Here is an 11351-nt window from a genome sequence, read left to right as displayed (position 1 = left end):
CCAGGGAGGAGTCTGTATCTCCAACAATAAATACGCTCTGGTAGTTTTCTGTCTGCCTGACAGGCAAATGAGACATGAGGTGTGTCAGAAAAGCTTCCTGATACACAATTGAACAGACTGATCTACCTCTATTGACTTATGGTTGGTTTGGTTTTTTTTTTTGCTGTTCTATTCACTAATTATTCATGATTCTCTATTATTGATACATTTAATACTATTTATTCTGTATTTAGTGACCCACCGGTTTATTTAGTTTCCTTCTGAATTTCTTTTCTATCCTAGATGAGTGTTGCCATGTCTAGCTGTAAAATGGGGATAATGGTACTTCCTGGTTCACAGCTTTATGGGCCTGGATTTGTAAAGGATTGAGTTTCATTTGGACGCATCAGGTTAATGATAGAGAGTATAAAAAGATCTTTGACAAATAGATGGAGATGAGTGAAGAAAGGGGCCCAGAGAGAGGCAAAACCCCTGCTAACACAACTTCTTGTTTTTTTTTCTGGGGCTATTCTCTAACTCCTATCATTTTTCACTCTCTGCTTCCCCGTTGTGGTCGGGGTGGCTCACAGGGGGTGACTCACCAGGGCCCCCGCCGCTCCTCCCTGCGGAGACTTGCTCTGGGGCTCTGCGGGGCCCCTCGATCCTTCCCCGCTCCTGGGGGTTCCTGGAGAGGGTTCTGTGTGCTGCTCTCTTTGTCGTACTGTTGGGGAAAAGCCCTGGAAGAGGAAGTGTTCTGCAGACAATTTTGGTGTGATTTCCTTAGATGCTAAATAACCTATTGACACCTGCTTTTAAACTAGAACAGAGCGATTTGAATTCTCCTTTTGTCAGTTGTTATAGATGTTGAGGTGTGGTTCTCAGGGGCAAGTATAGAAATTTATTTGCAGAGAGTATTTTATTTTTTTTTGTATGTTTGCTTCCTGTAAAGAACACACGTTGAATTTGGCTCATAATTTCAGTTTATTATCAAAATGTTTTTATCAGATGACAAACTCAGAAAGCTAAAAGGAACATAAGTTTTTTAAATATACCTATTGTAGCAGTCATCTGAGGTATCTGGTACTTATTTTTTGGAAATCTGTTTGCTTTGATATACAAAGCAGTAAGTTCCTTTGCAATCTGCATGAGGATGTTTCATACCTATCATTGCAGATTTAAAGCCTTTTCCCTTCGTACTTAAAGCTCCTCCTGATTCTTGCAATCGGCTGTGCAGCTTTACTGATGTGAGGACTGACATCGATCAGAACATGTACAAATTATGTGCAGGATCAGACTCTAAATACTGAGAAAGTCAGCCTGAAAACTTCAATACTGGTATAGTCCATTGGAGAGCTCAGGTTTTAGACTTTGTCTTATTGCCTGATACCATGCTTTACTTAAAATTTCCCAGTTCTGTGCAGCCACTGATAAAATATATTACAATACTTCAAGTCAAAAGTGTAGCTCAGATTTAAATATAAAAACTATGATTTATACATTACTAGAAACTTTAAAAAAGGCCAACTTTAGAGAAAGCAAGTAAAAGCTTAGAAAACTGTGAAAGGGTCTTTGATCACAATCTTACAGAATATATGTTCAAAAATTAATAAATTACCTACAATTTCAGTTTGGCTGTAAAGCAGTAAATAAACTCTTGTAAATAGTGACTTCAGATAATACACACTGGAATTATTAGTGAGAAGTTACTTAATTACAGCAGGTCTTTGGACTCCTCTTGTATAAACGGTTTCAAGTAAAAATGAAAACATTTGGTAGAACAGATTTATCATAACAGCAGAGGGTACAAAGTCTGACACATAGGATATAAACTGTTGTCTCATTATCACGTTATGATGTCTAAAACTGTGTGTTACTTAATATTTCCTTCCACCTCTTGATCAGAAATACGCACTCACTGACCAGTGGGAGATAACGCGTTATACTTTGACATTTTAAAGTAAATCCAAAAAGCTACTGGCCAGTGGGGAACAGGCTTAACTATAAGTGAAATGTTACCGTACACTGGTAAGTGATGTAGATTCTACAGGGTTCAGTGACAGGAAAAACAGCCGAGCAGCTAATTGCTGCATTGGCATTAGTCCTTCGTTTGATATTTTGATGTGTGATATTTTTAGTTTTGCCTGTTTGCTAAGAATTACGGTGACTGCTCTAGCATATTCCCCTCAGTTTTCCTCCTGCTTCCCCTTCTCAAAATCAATTCAAAGTTTCTCTTTTTCTGGAAAGCTTCTTGAGATGCAAGGTTTACAGTTCTGTCACCAAACTCGGCACTTTTTAGCAGGATCCATGTAGTTTGTCTTGGTGCATGAAAACGCTTCCGAAAACTCCGGAGAGTTTTGCAGCGATCCAACGACCCTTTAAAACAAAACAACAGCATCTTGTCATTGTTGCTTGCCTTTGCTTAAAACAAACAAGACGACTCACATTTTGTAACTTCTTCTTTTGCGTCACCTCAAAATACTGTGGGAAATGCCTGTATTGCTGAACTCTGGCTGTTGCTTCCACGTCACCTCAAGAAGTGGCTGTATTTTCCCTTTACAGTTTGTATGGTCCCTATTGCAACCCCCCTGAAATACAGGCAGGACCTGTCCCCTCTTCATTATTGGCTCTCACAAAACTTCCATTTCTTGCACTAGGAACTGGTTTATTGCTTGTCGTTAGTTTTCACTGAGAATTGTTTCAGCTCTGTTTTGCTGGCAAGTTATTGGTAAAGGGAAAACAAGACCCTGAGGTAGAGGACTGCAGTGTAACTTTTCAGTGAATGTTCATTTACATTTTTATGCCAATCAAGTTTTAACTGAGATCATATTGCTTCTCTGGGCATTCTCCCCAAATGTTCCAGTGAATGAGTTTCTAGAAAAAAAAAAAGACTCGTACAGAGAACAGCTTTCAAATTAATATGAGGACATTCCTGCTGGAGCAGTTTTTAGATGTGTAATTGTGAACACGTGTGAATGTATCTGCTAGGAGTTGCTCACTCCTTCAGGAATGGAAATCGATCCTGCGCATACCTATGCAGGAAAACACCTTCAGCTTCAAATGTCAAATATAGATACCAATGCACATTGATTGTGGACCAGGAATTATTTGAAAAACTGTTTCTTCGAGCAATTGGTGATTAGTCTGTGAATAATGTTAATCATTAGATTCAAGAGAGCCAGGAAGCGTCCACAGAAGTTGAGGTGAAGTGCAGCAGCTGACATCTGCAACAATCCGACTGTCTCTTCAAGATGAAAAGCGAGACTACTCGCTAAGTGGTCTCAGGAGCCAGCAGCAGAACAGGAGACAGCACAGAGAAATGATTGTAGAAGAAGTCATGCATTTAAGTGATCTAGCAGTGCTCCGTTGCTCTTAAGGACTAGAACTGCTAAAATGAGATTTTGCCAGAAACAGAGCAGAAAGCATTTTGGGTGTAATAAAACTCTACTTACATTTGTTATTAACAAACAGATAAAACAGCAGTGGGACAAGAATCCTGCTTCATTTACTAATATCCCCAGAACTACAGGGATGTGGCACATAACCAGGGTTTGGCCTGTATCTGTTACCATAGTTGCTATGTTTTAATTTAGCATGTTAACACTCAGGTATAGATTCTCTTTCACCTGCTTTTGATGATTATGTGACATAAGGCATCCTTCTGTCTAGTGGACAACAGATTCTACCTCTCCGGTACTCAGAGTTGTTAGCCCACAAACTGAAATTGTACTGTGCAACTAACAATTTTTATGAAGAGCTGCCTGTCCTACCTGTAAGGAGAAATAGCCTCCACTCAGTGTAGCAGGTGCTAAAACAAACAAAAAACAAAACAAAAAAAAAAACACTCCACCCCCCCAGTAATTAAAAAAAACAACAAAAAAAGTCACAGTGGGAGCCACTGTGGCATTTTAATAGTTTGTCACTAGGCAGCAATTTTGTGGGTATGTGTCGTGTACTGAAATGCTTTCTATTTTAGAGCTTTTAGGGGGGCCTCATCCTGAAAATTACTTCACATTCTACAAATGTTGGTATGGTTTCTCATTAATACTTGTGCAATTCCATACAAAGTTTATAGCCTTCCATTCTGATGTAAAACCAGCACAATACATGATGTAATATATCTAAGATATACACAAATACAATTACACGAAGATGCTGAACTAGTAAACTTCAAAGGACTCGTGACTCATACAAATTAGATATGCAAAGAGGAGGCACAGTTCTGAAGAACTGCTGCGGAGCCTCATCAGCACTGTGACCAAATTCAGCTGATTGTGGGACTTGCATGAACTGCCTCCGGGAGAGAGCTGCAGATAGTGCAAAACCACCCACAGTGGAATGCCAGTCAAGGAGCAACTGAACGAACAGTCGCTGCTTTCACTAAATATTTGAGTGTGTGGGATAAACAAAATAAGTCTTTGGTGAAAAGCTGTTGAAAGGCAGACACCGGAATTAATGTACTGAATTGTATCAGGAGAGAAATCAGCTCTTGTGTATGTGAATCCTGGAGATGTTGTGATGTCTACATTACTACTTGATCTCATGGCCTTTGACCAAACAGTTTAATTAGAGCAAAACCATTGCTACAGTACTGATGAATAGCTTGCTCTGACTTAAGTTAACAAGAAAAGATCCTAGTCTGGCCCAAAGACTTCCACCCTGACCAGTCAGGTGTCCTGCCTGGCCCTGCTGGGTTCAAGCCCACCTATTCTTGGGCAGGCTGACGGGGTGCACAGTGCAGACAGTACAAATTTGCTTTTCTCACCACAGCGTACCGCCTCGTTCCTGACTGCGGGGCAGCGACCTCCCACCTCAAGCTCCCTTCTTGCAAGAGAGCACTCAGTGGCGCTGTGGAACACCCGGGGCACCGCGGAGCTGCAGGCCTGGCGGGTAACGCTGTTAGCGTACTGGCCGAGATGGGCTGACCCACTCTGCTGAACAGAAGGACATCCCTCTGGCTCTAGGTGGCAAAGGCGTTCCTCGCTCTAATGACAGCAAAGGCTGCTGACAGAAGGTCAGTTCTCTCTCATGGCAGTGTTGCCATTTAAAAGATGAATTCTCCTCTGTGCTTGGACAAGTAAAATCCTTGCACTCCACGACGTAACTGGAGATTTTACCTGTGACTTTAGCGGAGGACAGGAGGCCATCCGTAGCCTTCAGTCTTTATGGGAACCCTGCCAGGACCTAGCATGGGAGCCAGGGGACTTCTGAAGAGCACTGGACTCCAGGCACAGTCACTGGGATGTTGCTGTGACAAGCCGTGCACGTCTGGTAACAGCCAGGCGATGCTGTTGGTGTCCTGTGGCAACGACTGTTCAAAGCTTCTCCATAGTGGGGACAGAATTAAGCTGTATCATCTCAAGGATGAGGACAACTCCCCGCCCCAGCCTTATTGTTCCTGAGGAGTTTCCTGGGAAGGGCTGTGCCTGCTCTGCTAGGGCTGGGAGGTCTGAGGGACACTCTGGCTTTCTCTCTTAACCATCTTCAGTGATCTATGCCTGGGTATGTGTACATACCTAAAGCCACACCGGTAGGTGCAACTTAGCCTTTTGTGTAGAGTTCTTTAAATTCTACAGCTAAAAGTTGTGTTGCACCTAGGACTTGCACCAAAGATTATTCTACGTGCTGACCTGAATTTGCCTGGGCTGTGCACATCAGTTTTGATGGAGTTCACGGCATATTCTGGTCTGTATGTTCCACACCATACCTATATGTGTAGCAAAGAAAAGCATTTGTTAGCTGTAAGATTGTCCAGGAAGAGACTTGATGTCGTTTCACTATGAAATTCTTAATGTCGTGAGAATAGTTTTCACATTAGAGCACAGAAAATAGAATGTACACTTTGTTAAAAAAGTATATATACTATTGTCCTCAGACAAAGGCAGTCGGGCACAGGAAACTGTCTCCCAGACTTATTCCTGGCTGAATTAATTTATTTAGAGAAGATAAAAATTACCTAACAAGACTGTATTTTCACTGCTTTGTACTGAACACAGCTTAGCTTAGCAACTCTGCCAGCTCTTAGTAAAACTATGCAAGTCAGCCTCCTCTTTCGGACTTATAGTTAAACTGTTGTAGCTTCAAGTGATTTTCAAAGCCCTCAGTCAAGAAGTACAGAATACCTGTGCGAAGTTCAGAAAAAACAGCTGTTTATGGTTCATTTCAAGACCAGGAAGAAGTTTTTCTTTTCCATGCTTTTTCACAAAGTTTTCGTAGGCCTGTAGAATGAATGGAGTAGAAATATTACAACTTCCAGCCCAGACAGTCAAAATGAAATGATGACAAGGAGGAGCACGGATTCTTTGACATAATTAATCATGGACTACCTTGGCCATCCATCTTGCCACATGCCACCTTGAAGCAGAAGAGGACAGGGCCTTTTCTTAGTACTGTGCTACCAGTGGCCTGACTGAATCAAGGCACTTTTCTCACTGAATGGGCCTTACAGTGCTGTTCTACACCAGGTTTAGTGAAGCTGCATGAATTATACTGGAATAAAGGGTACGAGAAACAGGCTTAAAGAAGTCAATTTATTGTAGCAAGAAGTAATCAGGGCTAATGGAATAATTTCAGTAAGATGGGTACACCCAGATAACAAGATTTTTGTATAACTGCGTCTTTTTATAGTGGAAGAAATTAAGAATGCAAGGGAGGACAGCTGTGTTCTGTAGCTACTGTATTTCAGAAAGTTAGTACTAGTCTTCAGCAAGCTTTATAATAATTAATGTAGTAAATTCCATTGGACTGTTACGTATCTACCTAGCAGATCCTTTCACGGGGCCAATCAATGACTGCATAAAGCAAGGTGGTTCTGCGTTAAAAAAGTAGAATATGTTCTGTAATGGAAATGACTGTGAGATTCTCTGACATCAGCTGAGGGGTAGGTGTGGTGAGGCATCAGCGAGCTCGGTGCTAAACCAGCCTGTAAATCACTGGGGTTTGGAGCTGGGTGTGTAGGGACTGAGCCGCAGCAGCTCTGGGGGTCAGGCGTCGCTGTCGGTCCCCTCAGGCCGTACCCCACCCAGTGAAGCTCAGCCCAGGCAGGCACGCTTCCGCGCCGCTTTCTAAGGCCCAGTCCCAAAAGGAGCATCCCTGAGGTGTCCCGCATGATCTGGGGGGTCCCCATGCCTGGGGCCCTGGCTTAGGGACTGGGTCGGGCAACCCTGCCTGCCTCTGCTCCAGGAGGCACAAAAGATCTCCGAGACAATTGAGATGTGATCAGAGGATTCAGTCCTCCCCCGTTTCTTCACCTTTCCCTCTTCCCCTTCTTCCTTCTGTTAGACTTGAGAGATGTGGGGTAAAAAGCTTCAGCTGTGGCAAAAAATCGTTCTTCTCTCTGATTCTATAGAGCGCATGTATTTGCTGTCTGCTTACAGTTTGATTTTTCTCTCAAATGTTTATTACATAAATGTATTTCATATTTTTTTGCCAACTATTGGGTTAGAGTCTAAAATGCCACACTTATGGTAAGATATGCTTTCCCTATATACAGTGCAGGGCACCAGGGTCCAATTTTACTAGTACAAAACTGATTCTGCAAAGAGAAGACATTAAATAATTGATAAAATGAATGTTGTATTATAAAAAAGAGATTTTTTTTTTTAGTGAATTGCAGAAGACTTTAGAACTTTCTGTAATAAGAACAGCTGCTTTCGTGTTTCTTATGAAGACCATGTGTCACATGTTGTTAGTATATCATTACTGATAGAATGATGTTGGCAAATTGGGGAAATGTAACTGAAGTCAGCGCCAAGCTACCATGCAAGTAAAGCCAATCAAGTGCACAAGTGCACGCTGAGGAATGAGCAGCTCACAGGTCTACTGAAAAGGCTCCGGGAGTTTTAGTGGATAATTGGCTGAACAAGAGCTGAGGGTGCCACAGTACTACAAAAAAGGCAAGTGACATACTGTGATGTATAAACAGGAGAGTCTTATATAAGTTACATGAAGTAATCCTTCTACTCTACTTGGCACTGGCCAGGTCTCAGCTGGAGCACTCTGTCCAGTTTTGGGCACTGCACGTCAAGAAAGATGTGGACCAACTGGAGAGAGTCCAGAAGAAAGCAGCAAGAATGAGCAGAGGTCCAGCAAACATGACCTATGAGGAAAGATTGAAAGCATTGGGTTTGTTTAGTCTAAAGAAGAGAAGTCTGGGCCTTCGAGTATGTAACAGTCTTCAAATACGTAAAAGGTCGCAGAAAAGAAAGAAGCAGCTTGCTCTCTGTTTCCACTGTTGAAAGCAAAGACATGATGGCGCTTGAACTGCAGCAAGGAGGTGGCAGAACTTCTCTTACGGTATGTCTGAGTGATACAGAAATGGTTGATTCTACCTGCTGGGAGATGGGGGGGTAGACTAGGTGCCCTCTCAAGAGTCCGTCTGGATCTTTTTTTTACTATTTATATGATGTCATAGTAATTATAAATATCTAATTCTTTTTTTTTTGTAATACTTCTGACCTTCTAATTTTTCTCTGGCTAATCCTATTCCTTTCAGAAAGAATGTCTCCTTTTGTGGGTTTGTACTGTTTTGGTTTTTTTAAATGCACAGATGCTCCAGTAATTGATCAGACTAATCTAATATGCCATACCGACACCTCCCTTAGGCTTCCAAATAATCTTTTAAACTCCCATTAATAATTCTTTTTGCCCTCAAACGTGTATTTCTAGTGCAGTAAGTGTTGCTGATGGCTTGCTTTGCAGAAACTGTGATAACTTTGAGGGGTTGGCTCATGCATCCCAGCGGGCTGACAGCACTCCCGTTGCCAAGTGTTGAATGTTTTGCCATAGAACAAGCTGTTCAGGGGAGGAGAGGGAGGGTCACATTATTAAGGCCTGCAACCATCAGATTTGCAGGTAACAAGAAAAGTTCCTAGAGAAGCCGACTCGCTTCTCACCTCCCAACCCATGTTCACAAAGAGAAGACCTCTGCTCCTTTAACTTTCCATCTCAGAGTTGCCCAATGTGAGGAGTTAAGTATCTGTTTCAGGAAGAGAGTGAAAGGAAAGCCTAAAAGGACACGAGCTCCCATGGAAGGCTTAGTGCAAGGAGTCCAGATGTCACTGACATCTTTGCATACCTGTACAGGGACCCAAGTCACTTGTATGAGATGATATTTTGACAGTTTTTTGAACATTTAATAGTGTTCCATGTAGGCAGAGACTGTTTATGGGTAAGAGCTTAGCAGAAAGTCATTCTGTCCCTCCTTCCTGACATAAAAAAGCTGATGAAGGCAGAGGGAGACAGCTACTCAGTATCATCAGTTTAGCTAGGTGATGCTCCAAGTGTGAATCATTAAATGTTATCATTCTACAAATTCCCTATTCAGAATAGGAAAAAAATCCTAAAAAAAATAGAATTCAGCTGAAAAAGAGTGCACTAGGAACAGGTAATCTGTATCAGGAAATAATTAATAGGATGAAAGAAATAAAACAGCTGTTCAATAGTTTTAAACCATGCCTCGGTGATGCAGTAGGTACAGTCCTGTCCCTAACATAACACAAAGGTTATGTTTCTTCTTCAAAGGCTCTGGAATTAATTTTCTTTATCTATGATGGTTCCAGCTCAAATAGAAAAATGGATACTTCTTACCTTATATGCTTGTCTAACACCCCCGTTATCAGCAATGTTTTCTCCTAGCGTGTTGATCCCACTCAGCTGTAAAATAGAAAAGCATAGTTTTCTGAAAAGAAGGGCTTATTCAGGACCTCTAATGTCAACCTGTGCGTTTTTCACTTTTTAAAGGCGAGAATGGCCTTAAAATCTGAAGTTTTAGCAGAAGATTAATTTAATGTCTCTGAAAAGTCTTTGCTTTCCTTGTCTTAAAATCCATGCAGATACTACTGTTTTCCCTAATCCTCTTCTTTCCCTTACAGACAGCTTTCTAGGCTTTCATATCTCTTTTACCCAGATTATCTGATGCTTAGTCATTGTTCATTCATTCTTCCTATCTTCTCCATGTCTTTAACCCTCAGCTTCTTACTATAGTTCCAGTTAGAGGAAGTGGACAGAATCTCTCCATGTAGTCTACAAAACAAGTTATAATCTAAACTCCAAATAGTTGAAATAATCAGTTAACAGACAACAGGAAATCTGCTGGAGAGTATTTTCCTGTATATTAGGCAAGTTAGATAGCTCTTTGGTAGCAAAACACCCAGAAGATACCCATTTACCTGGTATAATATTTGTTAAATCAGTGAAGACACTGAAACTTTGGTAATGGAGAATTTTATTTTAAAAAAATATATTTTCAACCTTTAGCCCAAGATTTTGGGCTATAATATTCAAAGCTGCAAAACTCAGAATCATCATCAGATGGAATTTAATATGGGAAAAAATGGCAGAAAAATCTGTTGAAATATTCTTCTCTATTTTTAATGGCTTCTTTGTGAGTTTCAACTGTTTAACACACAGATTAGGAAAACCTCAGACCTGGAAGTTTTATTTGTTCCCTATTCTGTATGATGGAATATATTGTCAGCCTCTAAAAAAACAGACAGCAGTAGTCAGAGAAAATAGCTTCTTCTAAGTGTCTTCTCGTTCACCACTGAACTGTAGGAGGTCCCATCCAAGAGAAATTTTGTTCCTTACAGAAAACCAGGCGGTGGCCCAGGTCAGTGCCGCATGGGGATATCCAGTGAAGTCCAGAATAAACAAGGTGGATGTCAGAAGTAAGTGGCATTCCACAACGCAACACAACCGAGTGCCGCTATAGTAAACTGTTTTCCTGCCTTCACTGCACAGCAGTGGTCCAGGGGCTGACATTTGTCACGTCCCTTGCTGCGTGGAAGATGCAGGACTGCGAGCTAAATACTGCACTGGTGCAGTACGTCCCTTGGCTGCCCGGGCTGGCAGCTCAGCCAGTAACTGCAGGTGAAATCTGCTACCTGCAGCTCTGAAGTACATGTGCTGCCAGCCTGGGACTGTAAAATCCCCCCTGAAATGGCATCCAAGCACTGTGATACGGACACGGGGCTGTCTGCTTCCCGCAGCAGCTCTGCAGCTTGCGTTTCATAGGCAAAGGACTGGTCTCCTGTTCAGTATGAGTGATTATAGTATCACTGTCACCTGCTTCTGTGAGTTAATGGACAATTGATCTTGGGACACAGAGCAGAGCTGATCCTGCTAACTGTTCTCACGAAATGAGGGCTTCCAGACTGTCACTACACCAAAAGCCTAATGATTTTAACTGTGCAGAACTCTATAAATGCTGTCACGTTTAGATTGCCTGCCTCTGCAAAATCTGCATATCTTCTTTTCCTCTCCTGCTGTACCCTGATTCTTCTCAGACCTTTTAGCTCTGTAGCCCAGATGTTTCTCTGGGGAAAAGAGCAAGAAACTTTTGAGTGAAGGAAAGCAGCAGGCAGGATTTGTTTTGA

The 11351-nt window shown here is 41.8% G+C and overlaps 1 protein-coding gene across 2 annotated transcripts in view; it reads right to left on the bottom strand.

Moving 5' to 3' along the window:
• Positions 1-880: 880 nt before the first annotated feature.
• Positions 881-11351, bottom strand: part of MME (membrane metalloendopeptidase) — a 48779-nt gene continuing 38308 nt past the window's right edge. For both annotated transcript variants that reach the window (XM_033000095.2, XM_033000097.2), the window contains exons 20-23: positions 9565-9630; positions 6099-6194; positions 5607-5683; positions 881-2352 (exon numbers count right to left, since the gene is read on the bottom strand). In XM_033000095.2, coding sequence (XP_032855986.1) covers positions 2253-2352; positions 5607-5683; positions 6099-6194; positions 9565-9630 — 339 coding nt within the window. In that variant the 3' untranslated portion in view covers positions 881-2252. The remainder of the gene's footprint in view (positions 2353-5606; positions 5684-6098; positions 6195-9564; positions 9631-11351) is intronic.

The sequence above is a fragment of the Tyto alba genome, unplaced genomic scaffold (assembly GCF_018691265.1).
Source record: "Tyto alba isolate M040663 unplaced genomic scaffold, T.alba_DEE_v4.0 Super-Scaffold_10, whole genome shotgun sequence".
In the NCBI taxonomy this organism is placed as follows: domain Eukaryota; kingdom Metazoa; phylum Chordata; class Aves; order Strigiformes; family Tytonidae; genus Tyto; species Tyto alba.
Note: the sequence above shows the minus strand (reverse complement) of the source record. Positions and strands in the feature narration are given on the sequence as shown.